A 21,817-nucleotide genomic window follows, 5' to 3' on the forward strand; every position below is an offset into this window, starting at 1 on the left:
ATAGAGAAAAGGAAAGTATAATATAGTAGCTGATGCACTCAGTAGAATGCCCATAATTAATGAATTGAGTTTTACTCAGTTCACTTCCAACTTGCTTGAATCTTTAAAAGGGAAATGCCAGGTTGATCCGGCATATTCCAAAATATGGGAAGCAATAATAAATGGGGATCCAAATGAAAGTGCTTCTATTGAGGAAGGAATATCTGAGGATGTTCAACAAGGAAATGGAGCATCAGGGGTTGCTCAAACTGGATTCAAGTGGAAGAATTTTACCATTGATAATGGTTATTTACTCTACAAGGGTAGGGTATGTGTCCCGAAAGATATAGAAATAAGGCGCCAGATACTCTTTGAGTGTCATGATACCCCTAGCGCGAGACATCCAAGAGTTAATAAGACTTATAGTCTTATTAAAAGACAGTTCTATTGGCCTGGAATGAATAATGACGTCCTTGACTATGTGGTCAAATGTAATAAATGCCAGGTTAATAAAGCTGAAAGATTGAAAATGGGAGGACTTCTCCATCCACTAGAGATTCCTTCGGAAAAATGGGAGAGTATCTCCATGGACTTTATTGTTGCTTTACCTAGAACACAGAGGGGGCACAACTCTGTGTGGGTGATTGTGGATAGGTTAACCAAAATGGCTAGGTTTATTCCAACTTCAACTGATGTTAAAACACCAGAATTGGCTAGATTGTTCATAGAGAACATATACCGATTGTATGGCCTTCCGGCAAATATAGTTTTTGATCGGGATAGAAAATTTGATAGCCAATTTTGACGTGCGGTATTTAGGAAATTGGATACTAAACTTAGCATGAGTACGGCGGATCATCCGCAAACAGATGGGCAAACTAAAAGGGTTAACCAAATTCTTGAAGATATGCTTAGGGCATATGTAAGTAAAAGGCAAACTAATTGGGAAGAGTATCTACCGATAGCAGAGTTTGCCTATAATAGTGCCAAGCACTCTTCCACTGGATATAGTCCATTTATGTTAATGTATGGGTTTCAGCCCAGAGCTCCTTTTGCAGTAGGACTGCATAAGAAAAATGTTCAGGCAGCTAAAGACTTTTTGGAGGATATGAATAGTATGTTAAAATTTGCTCAAGAAAATATTAAAAAAGCTCAAAATTGAGCTAGAGCATATGCAGATCCTCACCGAAGAGACATCTCCTTTGAAGAAGGAGAATTGGTCTATCTTAAGGTGCCTGAACAAACTAAAAGTATGAAAAAGCGACAATGTCCAAAGCTTTCACCAAGGTATTGTGGTCCTTTCATAATACTTAAAAAGGTGGGAGAATTGGCTTACAAGCTCCAACTACTTGCTGGTAGTAAAATACATCCAGTTTTTCATGTAAGTAAATTAAGGAAGAAGCTGGGTGATTTGGATAATCTAATCTTAAATGATGACATTGAGGAGCTGTTCAATGAACAATCTAATCCACATGAACCAGAAAGAATATTAAATGTTCGTAATAGATGAACAAGGAATACTATTTATTAAGAATGTTTGGTTAAGTGGAAAGATTGTTCAGAAGAAAGCTCAACATGAGAGCGAGTAAGTACTTTAAAGAAAAGGTTTCCCGATTTACAGTTAGACCTTCCAAGTATCGTTTTCGAGGAGGAAACCGATTCTTAAGGGGAAGGAAATGTGACATTAAAGTGATATTTAATGTGACATTAAGGTCACAAACATTGAATTTGACATTTAATGTGACATTAAGGTAAATCAAGGGGAATACGCACGAGGATGACTGTCCGGGCTCTTGGGCACCCGAACGGGGTTAAGGGGAGCCTAGAACTGAAGAGAGTCCAAGAATAGTAGGACTCACCAAGGTTTGATGGCTGGCAATCGGATCACGATGGTCTGGCCAGCAATATACTAGGCAAGGCTGGGAGGTGAAAGGAATCACTCGTGCTCATTCATTCCGACTACTTTCTCTGGCTTTATGGTCTTCTCAGAATCATCTGTCATTTGAAATGCCCAAAAACTTCACTTTTCTTTTTCATAAAATACACTCAAACTTTTCTGCTATAGTCATCAATAAAAGTGACAAAATAATGACAGTCTTCAAGAGATGCAACTTTAGTAGTCCACACATCAGAGTGGATTAATTCCAATGGCTTCTTACTCTCTTGAACATGTCTAGGAAATGGTTTTCTTGCCTGTTTTTCAAATTGACAGGATTCACATACCTTATGCATTTCTGCAACCTTGAATCTAGGCAATCTTGCAACAATATTTTGGGCATGCATTGATTTAAGTCGCTGTACATTAACATGCCCAATGCGTTTATGCCAGATATCAATATCTGCAACTACACCGGTCCCATGTGCAAACATTGCTGTACTCAATTCAGGCATGTTTGCATCCAACGTAAACATTCTGCCATTCTTATTTCCTTTTGCTATCAAGCGATCTTTATTTTTCATATCCTCAACAAAGCATCCATGAAGATTAAATCTGACCCGCAAGCCCTGCTCAACCATTTGACCAACAGAAATCAGATTCTTGGTGATATTCGGGACATGAAATACATCGGACATGTATTTCTTTTTCCCATCCTGCATAGACAAATGAATTTTTTCAATCTGCACAATAGGATGTGCAGTATCATCACCAGTCTCCACAAATCCTGGTTTTTCCATTTTCCTTGCATCCTCCATCCATTCTGCATGACCTGTCATGTGGTTGGATGTACCTGAGTCAACATATCATACATCGTTGCTTTCTTCTGCACTTATCACAGAATTGTTCATGTGCTGTACCATAAACAAATGCTCATTTTTGTCATCACCTTGTCTACTAGAAGATGCATAATTCCTTTGTTGCAATTTTTCATTCATGATGTTATTCTGCTTTTTATAACATTCTTTAGCCATATGACCCATTTTACCACAGTAGTAGCATTCAACATTGTTGTTTGCATTTTGGCCTCTTTGCCATCCACCACGACCTCTTTGGCTTCCCCTGCCTCTAGAGTTATCACGTTCTCCTCCATAGGACTGGTTTTCTTGAGTTTGCTGCATATTTTGATTTCTACCACGGCCTTCAGATCGGCCTCCTCTATCTCTTCCAGCATTTGAGTAGAAGACAGCTTCTTTTGAAGTTCCTCCTGAAGAAAATGCACCACCATTTCTCTGCTCCTCAGAAATTAGAAGAGCAATCAACTCCTCAAAATAAGAAAATCTTTCACGGACGGAAATGGATGTTCGGAACTGTGCATAATCCTTTTCTAGACCATTCAAGGTCACAGAAACTAAATCATCATCTTCCACTGGCGACCCAATGGAAGCAAGTGCATCTGCAATCTTCTTCACCTTCATGTGGTAGTCATTGATGCTCATATTTTCTCTTTGCACATTGTGCAACTCTTGCTTGAGCTGCATTTTCCTGGCTTGCGTATTTGTGCTATACATTTTTGACAAAGTATCCCATGCCTCCTTTGGCGTACTTGCATCTTGAATATGCACAATCATAGAGTCTGAAATATTGATAGACAGCCAGTACATAACTTTCTTGGCTCTCTCATGCCATGCTTTAGATACCTGCATTTGCTGTTGATTGGGAACATCAGGAAGAATTGGTTCTTTTTCATTTCCTGCAACGAATTCCCAATATCCTTTTCCCATAAGGAAATTTGTCATTCTGAACTTCCATGCTTGGAAGTTGTTCTTGTCAAGCTTTTCAGTGACAATCTGTGAAAGAGAATCAGACGCCATTACAGAACACTGCAAAAAATTCTGTCACTGCACAGCTTCAACCTCACAAGGGCAAATCTGCAAAATTGGCAAAAGTGGTATTTGACCACACAGTCACGTCCTAGTGACGATTTTGCATCAACAGGCAACAAGGGATGATTCTGTAACTCCCAATGTCTCTGCGCACAGGCATACGATGCAATTTCTACAGCAACTTTTCACCGATATGTAGAACAGTGGTCGCACAGCATAAAACAGGGCCTTTTCCTGAGTGCGTGCAGAAAACTTCCGCCTCCAAAACAGGCCCCGAAATGGCCTCAAATAAAAAAAACAGAGCAACCAAAGGCTAAAGCCCTTTTCCGCAGCATATACTGCCCTCTTGCTACACTGCGAAGGGCGTCTCAATTTGAGACAATGCACTCTTGCACTTTCCGGCTGTGTTACCTGCAGAGACTTGCTTCCAAAACAAAAAAATTAAAGCAACACTGGTCCTCTTACCAGAACACCGCGAACCTGGTTTGCTTTCTTGAGCTCCTTACCACGAACAAGGCTCTGATACCATGTCAAGATTGTGGCAGAGAAGGAAGGAGTCTCACTTGTAGCTTTCTTGCTTGCACAATGGGGGAATACACACAAGGGTGGAGGCTGAAAATAGTTTTCGTCTTCTTAGTTGTGTAAGCCAAAAGAACTCTAGTACATAGAAATAGAAGAATCCTATATATGGGTCTCAAACCAACTCAACTAACTAAGGTGGCATACTAACTGAGTCACGAACTAGAGTAGATAAGGATAGTTGTCATCTAGCTATTATTCATGGGCGGTGTACCAACTGCATCTGCAAAACTGACAAGTCGGTGACATAAATGCACAACGGTCACCCTGGTATATCACGAGTGGAGCTTGATATCTCAACACCAAAACCCCTCCCCCCCCAACCAAAAAAAAAAAAGCCGATTGCATGGCGGCAAGGCATTTCTGGCCGCCCAGGTGGAGGCGGGGAGAACCCCAATAATACCCCACCCTTCCCCTATAAACCTCCCTCCATTCATAAAAAAAGGTAAGGAGATACCACCTCTTTCCCCCCCTCCTTAAGCAAAGGAAGTGCATTAATTTTCTCTTCCCCTCCATTGTTGCCGGCCTGCAAAAGAGAGAGAGAGAGAGAGAGAGAGAGAGAGAGAGAGGACCTTCTAAAGAAGATTCTCCTTCTCTTTCCCTCCTTAGAGGGTGATTACACACTCCTTTCTTCCCCGCAGACTTATTTCCTTTTTCCCACGAGTTTAACCCCTCCCTTCGCGATGGAGGAGAGTCACCCCGTCACACGCTCTCTCCGACGAGAGAGAGAGAGAGAGAGAGAGAGAGAGAGAGAGAGAGAGAGAGAGAGAGAGAGAGAGAGAGATTTATAAGCTGAAAGTATGGCCCCCAAACTGAGGAAGGCACGCATCCACGGTAATCCCGCATTCAACCTTGGTGCCACCGGTCAAGGTGTTTCTGCTAATACAATTACAATGTCGGGTTTGGGCAATTCATATCCAAATATCCAGGTACTAATTACCATCTCCGCTATTCATTGAGACATAGGCTATATCGCTTCGGCATGCGCATGAGTTCATTTTAACAAGTAACCTGAATTTATTTTTCAATAGTTAATGAACTCACAGGGGATTATAGGGAAATTCTTTCTGCAACTAAAGATGACCTTGTATAGATTTATGCACATGGTGCATTGAGGTCGCCCAAATCCTTGTACCCAATTACAATTAGTGCATCCCAGTGCTACGCGACAAAATCGTACGTAGCATGAAAAGCATACAAGGTTACCTTGAGGGTTATGCACATAGATAGTATATGCATAGAAAGGATTATACGAAATATACATCGATGGTACATGAATTGATCTTGCATTAAAGTCTTGCATCCATCCTATGAAGGTTTCACATTAAATAAGGGTTGAAGAGTTTACCTTGTGCTGCCAAACCATGAATTGATTACAACTTGCGCAATAACTCGAAAATTATTTTACATTGAGGGATAGTCTTGTATCGTATAAGAGCTCGTAATCGTTACAAATTTGTCTCTCATTCTTTAGGGGAAAGGAAGATAAAGTCAATTAAAATTCTGCCTAGTATCGCGCTTTGATCCCAAAGGGGAGAGCGAATATGTGATGGAAATGTTATTGCAACTGTAACCGGCCTGTTCTCTGGAAAGGGCGGTAGTGTACAACCAAAATACTTAAAATGCTTTCACCCAATTAACAGTTGTCCACTTTACCTGAACTTAAAGACATAGAATCAAGAAGAAATACAGGAAGCTAGAATGCTCCTGTTGCCACACAAACACCTTGTTGGCCCCTAAGTTAGGTGCCCCTTGCGGTATTTCTTTATTTTTAAAAAGAGAAAGTACAATGGGCTGTCTTTCACCTGTTCTGGGTGAAATTTGACAGCATAACAGTACAATTACTGACCCAAATCAAGTTGACCAGGAGGGGAAACTCTGCCCAAGTCTGAATCTTCTAGTTGGAGTGCAGAATTGACCATTTCAACCTGCTGTATTTACTGGTTCAGACCTGTTCTGAAACCTGTTTACAACTCATATTGTTCCTTGTACTGTTCAGCCCACTGTAATTACTGGTTCAGACCTGTTCTGACACCTGTTCTCAGCTCATATTGTTCCCTGCACTGTCCTGCATCATCTGGGCCAAGTGCCCCTTGATTCTGACATCAATTGGGCTCTGAAATAACCTCTGAACGGTCCAGAATCAGAACTGATTTAATGCTGTTTCAGACACTTGCTTGGTGAGGTTACCACCCTCACCTGTTCCTGCTTGTGGGCAGCAAACAACTGCTCTTGTTCCTGGAGAAAAGAGGCTCTTGCCTCATGCAAAAACAGCATATTCCACACAGCTGTACCTGAATCAGAAGAAAGGCCCTTGATTCTACAGCATAACCGTACTGTCAGGGAGAGAGAGAGAGAGTAGGAAGCAAGCTCAAGCCTCTGTGCATCATAGACAAGGTAGACCAGCTCTCAAGAGCTCTCCATCTGCAGCAATCCATCTCCCTTTCACAAAAATGAGCCCCCCATGCATTGAAACTCGTTTTTGTGCTGTCCTCTCTCTCTCTTTTGGGAATTTATGCCCAAATTGTGACACATGGCATACATGTAACAATTTTCCTGTTTAAACCTTTCGGTCTAAAATTCTCCATCCTCGGTTCAAAATTTAAACTCGGCACAGACCAGAGGATTAATCCTCCTACAAAAATGAAGATAACGACGTGAACAGATTCTGGGGTCCAAAAATAGTAACTCTCTAAATTTTAGGAGTTCCTTTCATTGCATCCCACTAGTCTTCTGACCATCTTTGCAGACTATGGCTACATCCAAATTTGTAATGTAGCTCAATTGAAAGTGAATTTTCACTGATGATCCCACATGGACTAATCTCTTGAAGATTTGTCCATTTTCACTTTGAACTAGTCTCTTCCAGGCTAGTTCTTCAATACACTTGTCCATATAAACTTTCACAAGTCTCTTCCAGGCTTGTCAATCTACAGTGCCATCAGTCTCTTCCAGACTTATACTGGACCTTAACTGTCCAGTCTTGACTCACTAGACATTCCTGTCCGTTTCACAAACTGGCCATGCAACTCAGGCGTTTAGATTTTAAGAGGGATCATTCCAAAAAGAAAACCCAAATAAAATATGTAATAAAGAAATCAACAAAAAGGTAGTAGTTGTCACAGTCTTGTTACAACAACTATTTCCACAATGTTTGGAAAAGAATACCATTGTTTTTGTTGGTTGATCGAACAACACCCTAAATGCTTTTACATTCAACTGTTTGTTGGATTGTGGTTTGGATGATTATTCCAAGTGCTTGTGATTGATGGTAAATCCATGGCAGGGGGGTGTGATGACAAGTTGCCATGGGGATAAAGGAACGTTTTCTTGGAAGATGATATTAGGCTGATTGCTTTGATTGTGCTTGATTCTTAATTGGATTAATTAAGGAAATGATATTTTGCACGGGTGGATTATCTCCAAGGTCACACTATGCTTCAACCCAAGAGGGCACTGCTCGATTCATGGGTTGAAGGTCGAGTGGTGAAAAGGCCAACCACGGAAATTGTGTGTCACTCCTAGGTTACTTGGGGTCAAGAAGAGCTTTGGACATGTTGGGAATAAAGGGCCATCGTGCCTTTTATATGTGCACGAGTGTGAACACACCCTTAGCACATTGTACTTTCATACATATATCTATCTAAAACCTAAAGTGGTACTCTAGTCATTGCATCGAAAAACATGTTCACTCTCTACTCTGCTCACTCGCACTCTCTCTGACTCTCTCACTGTGTGTAAGGTCTGTCTACCTCGATCTCCGTGCCTAACCTTGGCCTACAAATTGGTATCAGAGTTGGCAAGAGGCAGTCGACAGAAGCAAGGGGCAGGTTGCAAATAGGCTCGTCTGTTGCAGGAGTCCGACGAGCAGCAGACGATAGTTTGCAGTTGTCACTGCAGGGCACACGACAAGTCGTGGATGCTGGAGAGTAGGCGACTATTGCCGCAGGCATAGCGGGCGATCAGCAGTAGTTGACGGTGATTGCAAAATGGTGACGGGTGCGACAGCTGCACGGCGACAGGTGACAGCGTGGCAGGTGTGGACCAGTGGGTGCAACGTCTGTAGGGAACAACGACTGCACGACGGGCGATAGGGGCGACCAGTTGACGCGGTGTGAGGGACCGGCGAATAGGCGCCGTGTCCAGCGAGTGTCACAACGCACGACTGATGGGTCTGTTGACCCGTCAGATTTTTTCCAAAATTCAACCCTTTTTTTCTGATAATTGCTTCATCTACTGACGTTGTTTCGCGTGCGTAAGCACAAGATTTTAGATCTGTGTAAAATCGGCTTAGAAATTTGGGGCTTTTCTCGAATCTGGGGATCTCAACACAAAATTGGATAATTTGACTCAGAAATTGCAATGTCGGTGCACATTTGCCCTGGAATTTTGGGGTTTTTCACATTTTAGTGAAATTCTTTCAGTTTCACTAGAATTAATGCACGCAGGACTTGGAAAATTTGGGATTTGTCTAGATTTCATGCGAGCAAGATGCAACAGTGATATTTGTCTCAAAAATTGCAGGAATTTGTGACATTTTGTCCCCGAAATTTGGGGCTTTTCATGTACATGCACAAATTGGGCTGAAATTGACCCAATTTCTCGACATTGAGGCACATTGGACCCTGTGCAATTTGGGGCTTTTGCGATTTGGGCAAAATTTGTGCAGCATTTGGTCATTTTATGTACATGCAGGTTGAATTCCGCACAATTTGGACATCAACACTTGGTGAAATTTGGGGGTTTTGCTGAAATTGCTTTATTTTGCAAAATTGGACAATCCTATGCATGACAGAGGAAATGCAGATGTGTGTTTGACGCTTTTGAGCACAAAATTTTGGGGCTTTTGACCGTTCATGTCGAATTTTATGCCCGTGGGTACACTACAACAGAAATTGCAGCTGAAATTTTGGGATTTCTCATGTAATGTGATGCACATGCCCTTTGGAACAGTTGTAATCAGTTGGATAATGCTGTAGCACTTGATTTGGTGCTTCTGAAAACTGAATTACAGATCTGAAATCTGTACTTCTGCGTGGTCATTTATTGCTGATTGGTACTTGTTTGTACCTTGGTCACTTGGGTGACAATTTGGGCCTGCATTTACTGGTTTTTTGGTCGCATTTGAGCTGAAAACCATGGCTGGCAGCAATGACAGCAGTAATTTGATGCATATAAAGAAGCTTGAAGGCACACATAATTTTGCAGTGTGGCAAAAATAGTGCTACAATATCCTGTTACAAAAGAAGCAGGCAAAGCCGATCAAAACTAAAGGGGCAAAGCCTGTGGACATGGATCAGGACGATTGGGATGAGTTGAATGAACTTGCACGCTCAACCATAGAGCTATCGATTTGTGATGCCTTGCTCTTCAACATTGAAGGTTTGGATTTTGCATATGCTATATAGACTAGACTGGAAGAATTGTATGCATAGAAGAGTGCTGCAAGTAAAGTGTATTGGCTGAAAAAGCTTATGGATTTGCGTATGAAAGAAGGTATAGCAATGTCTACTCGCTCGAGTGAGTTTAACTCCATTTTCAGCCAGTTGGCTTCCTTTCATGTCACCCCTTATTGTGAGTGGTTTTCCGCATATACAGGGGATCGACATGGTGTTGTCCATCTTGGGGACAACTATGCATGTGAGATTGTAGGTATTGGCAGTGTGCAGTTACAGTTTCAACATGGCTCCGTCTTTACACTTCAACATGTACGGCATGTACCTTAGCTCAAGAAGAGCTTGATTAGCACAGGGCAGCTAGATGATGATGGTTTTCATACCACCTTTGGTGATGGAAAATGGAAGATCTGTAAGGGATCCAGGGTTATTGTCAGAGGTTGCAAGAGTGATACGTTGTATCCACTTCATGTATCTAGTGTGCGTGACCATGTTGTTGTCGTGACCGAGGAGCCAAGTATTTCTTTGTGGCATGGCCGGTTGGGACACATGAGTCAGAAAGGAATGAAAGTGCTTTCTCGTTTGGGTTAGTTGCCTTGTCTTCGTTATGCTGATTTTGAGCACTGTGATCATTGTATTTATGGCAAACACGCACAGACTTCTCACAAAAAGTCTCTTTCTTTGAAATCTTCTCCTCTAGAGTTAGTACATTCGGATGTATGTCAAATGTTAGGATTATCTTTAGGGGGAAAGAAATATTTTGTCACCTTTGTCGATGATGCTACACGGAAAGTATGGGTTTACCCTATTTGTAGCAAGGATGAGGTGCTTGACAAGTTTAAAAAATTCTTGGCATTGGTTGAAAATTAGACAAATAAGACACTTAAGTGTCTTCGCTCTGACAATGGTGGGGAATATGTGTCCAAAGCCTTTCAGGCATTTTGTGACAGCAAAGGGATAAAGAGGGAGCTCACTGCACCTCATAATCCACCCCAAAATGGAGTTGCAGAGCGTATGAATCAGACCATACAGGATAAGGTCCGTAGGATGCTATCTCATGTTGCATTATTCCATGGTTTTTGGGTAGAGGCTGTTATGACAGTTGTTCACTTGATTAATCGGTCACCAAATAGGTCTTTGGGAGGGGGGAGTTCCCCAAGAAGCGTGGTCGGGCAAGCCACCTTCGTATGCTCATCTGAAAGTGTTTGGATGCGAGGCTTTTGTGCACATTCGTAAAGAAAAATGCAGCAAACTTGAGCCAAAGTCCTGTAAATGCATTTTTCTAGGATATGGTGACGAGTGTGAAATGGGGTATAAAATGTGGGATCCCGAGAAAAGGAAAATAGTACGTAGAAATGACGTTATCTTCTGGGAAGATCGCATGCACAAACAGCCCGAAAAGACTGAGGAGGTCCGTAAGGTTGTATTCCGGGAAGAAATACCTTTTGGATAGCACAATGTGCCCACTGTAGAGCAGCAAATACCTGCTGTAAATGAACCTATAAATGCAGGAAATGATCAGCCAACTATTGCCCATGAAAATGAGCCATTACATGTGTAGGAATAGTCAGAAGAGCAAGCTGTTAATGCTGATTTGTAGGTTGAAATGCTAGGACAGTATGCTGAAAATGGAAATTTGGAGGAACAACCAGCAAACAATGACCATTGGGTTAGGAGATCGTCTAGGGCTACTAGACGACCTGACAGATTTGTTCATGGTGCAATTAATGTGGCTGAGTATGTCATGCTGACAGATTGGTAAACCGTCTTGCTTCAAGGAAGCAATGGATAGATAGGACAGCAAAAAATGGTATAAAACCATGCTATCAGAGATGGAATCTCTTGAAAAAAATGGCACTTGGGACTTGGTGCAGTTGCCTAAAGGACAGAAAACCCTTCCATGCAAATGGGTTTACAAAATGAAGGTCACTTCTGGTTCCTCACCAAAGTAGAAAGCAAGATTGGTTGCAAAGGGGTACAAGTAGGAACATAGAATTGACTTTGATGAGATTTTCTCTCCGGTAGTCAAGATGACTACATTGAGAACCATTTTGGGCTTGGTTGCAGCAGTTGAGGATATGGAGCTTATACAGGTGGATGTAAAGACTGCGCTTTTACATGGTGATTTGCATGAAAACATATATATGCAGCAGTCTGAAGGGTTTGTTGAAAAAGGGAAAGAAAAAATGGTATGTAAACACAAAAGGAGTTTGTATGGGCTGAAACAAGCACCAAGAGAATGGTATCATAAGTTTGATACATTCATGCAGTCCCAAGGCTTTCATAGAAGTCAAGTGGATCACTGCTTGTACACCAAGAAGGCAGCAAATGGCAACCTGATTATCTTGGTTTTGTATGTTGATAATATGCTGATTGTTGGCAGGGATACTCATGCCTTGGGTTCATTGAAGCAAAGTCTTCATGGCAGCTTTGATATGAAGAATTTGGGTGATACAAATCACATTCTTGGCATGCGAATACTCAGAGATAGATCTAAAGGCTTACTCTATCTATCTCAGCAGAAGTATATCTCCGAAGTTTTGCAGCATTTCAATATGGAGTGGGGGAAAACAATTGGGGTTCCATTGCCTCCATATGTGAAACTCAGTGCAGAGGATAACCCTACATCTGATGATGAGAAGGTTGAAATGGCCAAGATACCATATGCTTCAGCTGTTGGCAGTTTGATGTATGTTATGGTTGCTACATGTCCTGACATTGCTTTTGCAGTGGGAGTGGTTAGCAAATACATGGCAACCCCTGGCAAGAAGCACTGGGAGGCAGTGAAATGTATTATGAGATACCTCAAAGGCACAAAGGAGTTTTGGAAAGTAGAAGGCATCTATTGTTGGCTGTATGGATGCAGACTATGCTGGTCATGCGGACTGCAGGAAGTCCACTTTTGGGTACGTGTTTACTTTCACAGGAGGAGCAGTCTCTCGGATCTCCAAGCTACAAAAGTGTGTTGCATTGTCTACTACAGAGGCAGAGTATGTAGTTGCCACTGAGGTATGCAAGGAGGCTTTATGGCTTTCACGTCTGGTGGGAGAGCTTGGCATCATAGAGTTACTTGTTCTCCATTGTGATAGTCAGAGTGCTATCATGCTAGCATGGAATCTCGTCTTTCATGCAAAGACAAAGCACATATAGGTGAAGTACCACTTCATTAGAGATGTACTTGACAGCAAGAGCATTGAGCTTGTCAAAGTGCATACAGATGATAATCGTGCAGACCTTCTCACGAAGGGTCTTCCAGCAGAGCGGTTTGCTCATTGCCGACAGATGATGGGAGTTGGATAGATATATTTATTTCGGCTTTGTACATACTTAGAATTAGCTGATTCTTTTCTCCTCTTAAGGCACATTGCCTTTAGGTAGGAGGTTGTTGGGAATAAAGGGCTATCGTGCCTTTTATATGTGCACGGGTGTGAACACACTCTTAGCATATTGTACTTTCATACATATATCTATCTAAAACCTAAAGTGGTACTCTAGTCATTGTACCGAAAAACGTGTATACTCTTTACTCTGCTCACTCGCACTCTCTCTGACTCTCTCACTGCACGTAAGGTCTGTCTACCTCGATCTCTGTGTCTAACCTTGCCTTACAGGACACTCCTTACCCGTTCGGAACGGAGTTGAAGACTGCCGTGAGCCCAAGGTCTTTGGCGTTGGAAGATCCTATTCTAGATAATGGATGGGAATTATGGTGCCATGTGATTTGGACCGGGTACTTCTGCAAGGCAGAAGAGAAATATAATTTCTCTTGTATGGATAAGAGACAAAGATTAATTTGAAGATAAGTTAAGGAATTTGTTTGTCAAAAGGACTTTGCTCTGTCTTCGTGTCAGTGCTATTAAGTTACACGAACGGACCCTGTTCCCTAAAAGGCTTAATTGAGGAAGTTGATTTTAAATGTCATACATAAATGTGATAGGACCTATTAGATAACTAAAGAATGCCCATTGAGGGAAGCGGGTGGGCGGAACACCTGACGGGTTTGTCCTACGGTAGGGTGGTCCTGCAGAACTGGGAGGCTTCTCACAAGGTTTTACCGACGACCGACCCTTAGCAATTGCTAGGTTAGAATCCTGATTCATGTAGTTTTAGGGGTCTGGAATGGGACTATGCCCTATGGGCAGAGAGGTTGAGCGGCGCATCTCTTTCGTTTCCCATTTTCTTTGAACCAAGTGCGGCATGGGTTTGCTTTGGCTTGGGTATCTCTGCGTAAAGTAGAATGTCTAGGACTCGATGCTAGAATGTTGTTAGAAGACCTTGATCACTAGGAACCCAAATTTTAGGTCAATCCTAGTGGGTTTGGCTGCGAACGTTCTGTTGCGAGGCGGACCTAAGAAACCCTAGGTGACAAACCCCGTAACATTTCATGTGAGTGCCGGGTGACGTCGCTTAGACTCGTCTCTTGGTGGACCGCTAAAAACGCACTTGGACAACTGATAGGCGGGCACGTTACAAAAGAAAAGAACGAATCTTGGCATTCAGTTTGTCCCAATGAGATTGGGCTTTGGTCAACTCCGCACGAGCACTAGAAGAGACTTTGGATTTATCTCTCACTGAGAGCTGGTTGATCTCCTCCATCACAAGCTCTGCCAAATCATAAGACTCCAATATGGCCAACATCATCACACGTCATATGCGGTAATTGTTACCATCGAGCTTTTGATCTGATGATGGAAGAGCCAGTAAGACGGTCCATGATCGCTTGGAACTCCACGTCAGTCTTTGTAGCACCTACAATGCTTGCACAAACACAAAAGAAACCCCCTTTGACTGTGAGAACGCAACTTGCTAGGGCTCTTGTTTGCGCGTCTTGAACCTTCTTCAGCCGCCGGAGGCGATGAAAAGGTAAAATCTGCACTTGAAGGCCAAAAACATAGTTTTCTTCCTTCTCTAACAGCAGAAAAACAGTAGCAGCTTTAGCAAGTCTTCTCTTTTCTTTCACGCCCATGCTCGCCTCAGCCTTGTTTTGATGCGGAGTCTACCTGCTCGCACTTGAACGCTGAAAATGTAGCCTTGTGTCGCACTGAAAAATCCTCTTCAGATAGGTCCACCTTGTTGAGCTAAAATATGCATTACTTGCTTATTAGCCTCTTAAACAGTCCCAAAATACATTAAAAAATGCTCTTTTAGAGTAAAAACCCTAAAACAAGAAGCGGTTCGAGAGAGTTCAGTGGAAACCCTAATTTTTGGGGCACCCTTTCACATCTATAAATAGACAGGCTGCCTCCATTCAGCCTCATTCCGTTTGTGCAGGTTTCTCACTCCACGTGTAGATTTCAGCCATCAGCCTCCTCCCTCGTGGCTGTCCAGCTCTCGAGACAGCTGCTACTCTATCCATGCTTGCTCCTGCTGCTAGCGCCTTCATTGATGCTGATGTTAGTTGCTGGTGACATCATCATTTGCTGCGATTTGATCATCCAATCATCGCCAGTCACATCAGACATTGTTTCAGCCTGTTGTTTACAGCAAACTGTGCACAGTTCTAGCCTCCAGACTGCTGCGTTTTGGTGACCAACTTGCTGCCATTCACTATTCAACACTCCTACGCTTCGACTGGTGGTCACAGACTTGGGATCCGTCTCTGGTGGACGTCACACTCCGACATTGCACTGCCCTTGAGCACACTGTATACTCTTACATTCATTTACAACGTTCATTCACTTCAGAGTTGTGTTCTCTCTCTCCCTTCTTCTGTTTGTGTTTGAGTTTTGAGTTTTGCGTTTAGGGCTTGAGTTTTGCCATCTGTGTTTGTGTCTGTCTCTTTGTGTTTTTGTCGTGGTCATACACTCTATGTGTCCTCAGTGCATACACTCTATGTGTCCTTAGTGCAACCCTAGCATTTTTTTTCACTCACCCTAGTCCTTCAATGCTCTGATACCATGTCAGAGTGAAAACTCCTCTTCAGATAGGTCCACCCTAGGTCAGTCCTTCAATGCTTTGATACCATGTCAAAGTGAAGCAATGCGGAAATGAATGACTGTGACAAAGAGTGAACAGAGGGAGAAGAGAGAGAGAGAGAGAGAGAACGAAACGCAAAAAATCTGCAGTGAAGAATGCTGTATAAGGATGCACAATTATACATGGGTGCAGAGAGAATATTTGCGTATGTCTCCGCCTTGAGGACCTTGATCTCCGTCAGCCCCGAGTGTTGTCTCCATCACCAGCAGGCTGAAATCTGTCAAATGCAGGTGATGTAGTCTGCTAGATACTCAGCCTTTAAAAGGCTGAAAAGAATGCCTCGAAAAATCCCAAAATAGGCAGGTCGGTTTAAATGCAGCCGACTGCACGGACAGTCTGACTGTTGATGTGGCAGGGAGCTGACTCCTAACAGTTCAGTTGGCATTGAGGGTGAGATACTGCAGGCAGCCTGGAGCAGGCGGTGTCAACTGGAGGGGGCAGGCCGCATCAGCTGGAGGGTGCAGGTAGAGTGTGGCGGTGGCAGCACATAAGGCAGGGGCACAACTTCCAATGAGCTCATGGCAGCTCAAGGTGCTTCACTTCCTCCAGAATCTCTTGCTTTGATGCTTTCATAGTTGAGAATCAGGGGCTGTTGTTTTCAACCTGCTTTCCAATTGTTCAGATTTGAGTTTTACCCTTCATTCTCATCAGTGTTCTGCTTCTGCCTCAGTGTTCTTTTCTTGCTTCCATACTGCATAATTACAAGATGATGCCTTTTAGTCTCACAAATTCTGCCCTTTCTTCCCAGCAGAATGATGGATCCGAACTACAATTCACAATTATGCTGATGCATTCTTTGCTGATGTCATTGTCTGTTCCAAGTTGAAGGATGAGCACTGGGGACATCTAAACATGATTTTTCACATCCAAGCTTTTGTTTAGATAGACCCTGAGAAGATTATTGCTGTGGTAGAATGGCCTGATGTGACATTATTGGTAGCTCAAAGGTATTCACACATTAGCTCGCAGGTGTTATTGGTTCCGATTGCCCACCAAGGTGTTTGGGCTATGATCTTCCGGCTTTGTTGATGGAGTGCTTGATAATGCGTGTTATCAATGGATCATTGCTAGTGTATATGCTTGCTTTGCGGCAACTGACAACTGCAGACCATGTCAAAGAGGCCATGCATTTTAGAACAGGTCCAGTTCTAGTGGAGGAGTGTAAACCACCTACCTCATTCACAGGTGTGTGTACTAGAGCTGTATTCCTGCAAGAGGATCATGGTTGTAGGGCACTTAGATGCCCAAATATGGCCTACAATGGACCAGAATGTTACTAGAGAGGTGCTCGATCAGTCAATGTATTAGTTAGTCACTCATTGGAGTAACTCCACTTTTAAACCACTAAAACAGCCCTTTTTGAATTTTCGTCATTTTAGGCTAATTTGGCCAACTTCCTATAGGTAAGGATTTGCATCTCACAAAAGCCATAGAAGTCTCCTTGTTCATATCCTTCCATTCCGTCTTGTCTCATCACATGCTGGCCCATTGTATCTTTCTCCTTGTACATGAGTGCTGAAATTAGACAAAAGAATCAGGAGAACACAACTCACTCTGTTTGTGCAGAGTCTGATCATGTCGGTTGTGAGTACATCTCCATTCAGTGGCTTCATGTAGCTGGTAGTGTTATATCTTCAGAAGTCAGTTTAGTTGGTTGTAGATCTATAACTCCATTTCAAACACCCTTTTGTGCTAAAGCCCTCCTGAGTATTGCACTTTGCAGAGGTATTACTATATTGCTTTTACTGCCATGCTTCTGTTTTGCTGATTATGCTGCTAAGAACAGTGTGCTAAACCCTTCATGGGTATCAAATTGAGCTTAGGTTAAATCACCTTACTAATAAATATCTACTTATTTCAATCCTCCTGGGGATAATGAGAAAGGAGAAAATTGAGTAAACATCATGCAATGTTCACCCTTTGTTTATTTTTGCTAAATTGGTTTGAGTCAATTCAGAGACAGCATCCTGGTCTGATCCTTTGTGTTCTGATACAGGTATTACAGCATGGCCTTTCTGTTTTCTTAATGCCAGCAGGTATGCTGGGGACAGTTGAAGCACTTTGGGATGTTCTTCCTTTGTTTTCCAATACAGGATGGGGTGAAAGTACAAATATTGCCTTCTTAGAGAAGCATATGGGAACCAAACTAGTGAAACGTTTGGGACCACAGGTGTCGAATTTTTCTACTGATGATATTCATTCTGGCGATTTTCTTGCACTGTCCAAGATCCGTGGCCGTTGGGGAGGTTTTGAGACTCTTGAAAAGTGGGTGACTGGTGCTTATGCTGGTCACACTGCTGTATGTCTAAGAGATGAGAATAATCAGCTATGGGTTGGTGAATCTGGTCATGAAAACGAGCAGGTAACATAGTAACACTAGTGGCAAATTCTCAGAAAAATTTCCCCCCTTTCTGAACTTTGTGGTAGTGTAGTGAATATTATGCGTGTTTGTGAACTGTCCAGGGTGAGGAAATTATTGTTGTTCTTCCATGGGACGAGTGGTGGCGCCTCCAGCTAAATGATGTTGCGCATGCACATGTGACCCTTTTGCCTTTACATCCTGATGCACGAGAAAAGTTCAATGTTACTGCAGCCTGGGAGCATGCTCGCAAGATGGATGGAAAACCTTATGGTTATCATAACATGATTTTCAGCTGGATAGACACACGATCCGACAATTATCCACCTCCACTTGATGCTCATCTGGTGACCATCTTTACCTAGTTTTTGATAAATTACCCCATTTCAGCCATGTCATGAAATAGTTTTGTTCATATTTTTCCTTGTAGCAGTTTTCCTCGTCAGGAACCCTGATTTTCACCCTAGAAACCTTACAAGAGAAGAATTAGTTGTGAGGCTTACCATATAATTTGTAATATTGAATGTTTTTTCACATTTTAGCAGTAGCATTTGCAATTATTATTTCATGCTGTGTGCGTGATCAGGTCATGTCAGTCATGACCATGTGGACAAGGGTACAACCTGACTATGCTGCAAATATGTGGAATGAAGCTCTTAACAAACGTCTGGGAACAAAGGTACTTTTACATGTCCAGCATGCTTGCTTCTAATTCAACAATTCAACATCCTATCAATTTATGGTTACAAATGATAGTATCTTTACATGAGATGAGCTACACATTGATGCAGCCCATAAGTTTTTGAGTGATGAACGCTGGTTTCTGTCAATTACAGGGCTTAGATCTTCCAAGCATTTTGTTGGAAAGTGAGCAGAAAGGTGTATCTTTCGATGATTTGCTAGCCATGCCGGAGGCTGATGACTGGATCTATAGTGATGGGAAATCAACATCTTGTGTGGCCTTCATTCTCTCTATGTATAAAGCAGCCGGCCTTTTTGGGCCACTCTCGAATTCTATACAAGTGACAGAATTCACGGTCACATCTCTTCTCCTTTAACTCCTTTTTATAGAATGATAAGGCAGTTTTCTGATATATGTTCTGAAAGTGCAGTTTGGGTATGCATTTATTTGTTTTGATTAGTGGGGGTTGTGATACTGCTTCTAGACAGGCAGAGATCGATGATAGAAAGTATTTTGTGTTGAAGCATTTTTAACGTTTCTTGTAGGAAGAGGGGATGGACAGCTTGTCCTGGTCATAGTTGTGCTTTATCATTCACTAATATGCTAGTATGTGCTTATTGATACCTGCCGGACTGTGACTGGTTTCATTACATCTTACTTTGTTGCTAAGTTTGTCATGCCAGAATGCAAGGGTTTTTAGGAGTACAATTTTAATCATCTAAGCTGAGTCTTTAAAATTGTAGTTTCATATTTTGATCATTTGAATGATGCAAAAGTAGTATTGTTGTATTTAAGGGGCCAAGTTTTCATCATAGCTCAGAAATCCCCATTCTCAATGAGGATATTTGCTGTTTGAGATGCAATGGTTGTTGAGAAACCCTTCACCTACGTTGTGCGTTTTGCCTTTACGGTTTCATAGTGGACAGCCCCAAAAAGGGGCTGGGTGCCCATAGTGGGGCACCACCCTAGACAGCCGGCATCCTCCCTCCGGGTGCCACCCTAGAAAGTCTCTTGCGTATTTATAGGTTGCCTTTGTCACTCATTCTTCACAGTTGATTCATGTAGTTTGTCACCTCTTCTCTCCAGCCTCTCCATTGCCCTCACACCCCTTTAGGAGGACATTACAAGTCATGGTTCGTGGCTGTCTTCATCATCTTCCTTGTGCTATGGCACCCTTGTTCCCTTGTATCACATTCGCTCCACGATTCAGATCTTTATCATTCCATTCATTATAGTTTCTTCTCTCTTCTCTTCTCTTCTTAGTGTTTGTCGAGTTCACTCTGTGTTCCTCCTTGCAAACCCTACTGTCTCGTTGGTACGTCGTCTTTTGACATGGTATCAGAGTTGGATCTGCTCAAACAATGGCAAAGTTCCTCCACTCTTGTGAAGGCAAAGACTATTGGTGGATTCGACATCCACTTCTCTTCTTCTTTTTCTTAGTGTTTTCCGAGTTTACTCCGTGTTTCTCTCCACAAACTCTATTGTCTTGTTGGTACGCCGTCTTTTGACATGGTAAGATGATGTACCATCGAGATAGCATGGTTTGCAGGGAGAAACACAAAATAAACTCCACAAACACTGACAAGAGAAAAAAAAAGAGAAGAAACTCTGATGAATGGAGTGATGAAGATTTGAATTATGGAGTGAATGTGATACGGGTGTGAGGGTAGTAGAGAGGTTGAAGAGAAGAGATGACAGATTGAATGAATCAACTGTGAAGAATAAGTGACAAGAGGCAGTCTATAAATAGGCAACAGTTTGTCTAGGATTGCGCCCGAAGGGAGGGTGCTGGTTGTTTAGGGTGGTGTCCCATTGTGGGTGCCCAGCTCCTTTTTGGGGGTGTCCACTGTGAAACCCTAAACAAAAAATGCAAAACACAGGTTAAGGGTTTCTCAACATCCCATCTTAGGCTCAAAAAGAAGAATAAGAGAAGAGTGAGGTGGAGAATGCAGGGTTACATGCTGAAGAATGCTCATGTAGTAGGTGACACTTGGATAGTGTCCCTCGTGGGGAAATTGCTCACTTGCCCAAGTGCTCTAGTATAAAGATGATAAAATTATGCAATGCATAGGAGAAATGTTGAACTTTGTGTGGTGTCGAGAACCATAAGAATATGCCCATGCTCGATCTTGGGAGTTGGCTCCATGTTGACCAAGTGACCAAGGCAAGAAGAAGATGTGGAAGAAGGTATAGAGGATCCCTAAGATCTAAGATTTCCACCTGAAAGGTAACCTGCAATAAAGAATAGTAGACAGAGTGAAGTGGAGAACTCGAAACTCAACCTTTGGAGAGAAGCCACTAGCTCTGTGCATCCATGCGGGAAGGAATACGAAGGCCTTGTCACCAAGTTGCGGTTGAATCTCCAAGGCCCTGATCTAGGTAGATCCTCGAGATCTTGGGTATCAATAGGTGAGATGACCGTTGGAAAGAAGCTACCCTATCCAAGGGTAAAAGAAGAATGTAAAAGGTCCTGGGAGAAGATTGCCGCTGGCATTGTGACAATCTCCAGGAGGTCGTAGTACCAATCGATCCTCCATGTGCTCGAAAGGACTTAGTGCACATCGGATGTGTCTTATTGCCTTAAGCATAGTACTTTGATAGCCAATATTGAACGATCTCTGTGGCCCAGAAAGGAGAGGTGCCACAGGTAGTGCTAGGTTGGAGATGCATATATTTCTGGGGGGTGGGGAGCAAAGGTCAAAGTCGGCAAGCATCGGTGGTGTGTTCGATGATGCCACAATAGCACCCAGTAGATTGGTCTTGGTCATCTGTTGGTAAAGAAGCCATGGATACCAATGTGCCTTGTTGAAGAAGGAAGAGGTTAGCCACGAACCATGAACCGCAATGTCTGTCTCAAGGGGTGTGGGGGAAGTGCGAAGCATGAACCGCAATGTTCACCTCAAGGGTGGGAGGGTAGTGGAAGGGCTGGAAGTGAATTGCTACTAGGAGGAGGATGCTACCAGTAGTAAGATGTTGCAGCCAGCAATCAAGAGTAGCCGCCGGCCGACTTGGAAGAGTGGCCAGCTGCAAATGCAGCTTTTAGTAGTAGAAGTAGGTGTTGGAATGTCGTCAATAGTTAGGAAG

General features: G+C 42.7%; 1 protein-coding gene across 1 annotated transcript in view; it reads left to right on the plus strand.

Moving 5' to 3' along the window:
* The window catches only part of LOC148040869 (uncharacterized), a 51,547-nt gene that overhangs the window by 26,549 nt on the left and 3,181 nt on the right, over window positions 1-21,817 (plus strand). The window contains exons 3-6 of the mRNA XM_087671473.1: window positions 17,689-18,054; window positions 18,156-18,398; window positions 18,638-18,730; window positions 18,888-19,088. Coding sequence (XP_087527599.1) covers window positions 17,689-18,054; window positions 18,156-18,398; window positions 18,638-18,730; window positions 18,888-19,088 — 903 coding nt within the window. The remainder of the gene's footprint in view (window positions 1-17,688; window positions 18,055-18,155; window positions 18,399-18,637; window positions 18,731-18,887; window positions 19,089-21,817) is intronic.

Source organism: Lygodium microphyllum, chromosome 1 (genome assembly GCF_053477565.2).
Source record: "Lygodium microphyllum isolate KBCC chromosome 1, Lygodium_microphyllum_v1.1.10, whole genome shotgun sequence".
NCBI lineage: Eukaryota > Viridiplantae > Streptophyta > Polypodiopsida > Schizaeales > Lygodiaceae > Lygodium > Lygodium microphyllum.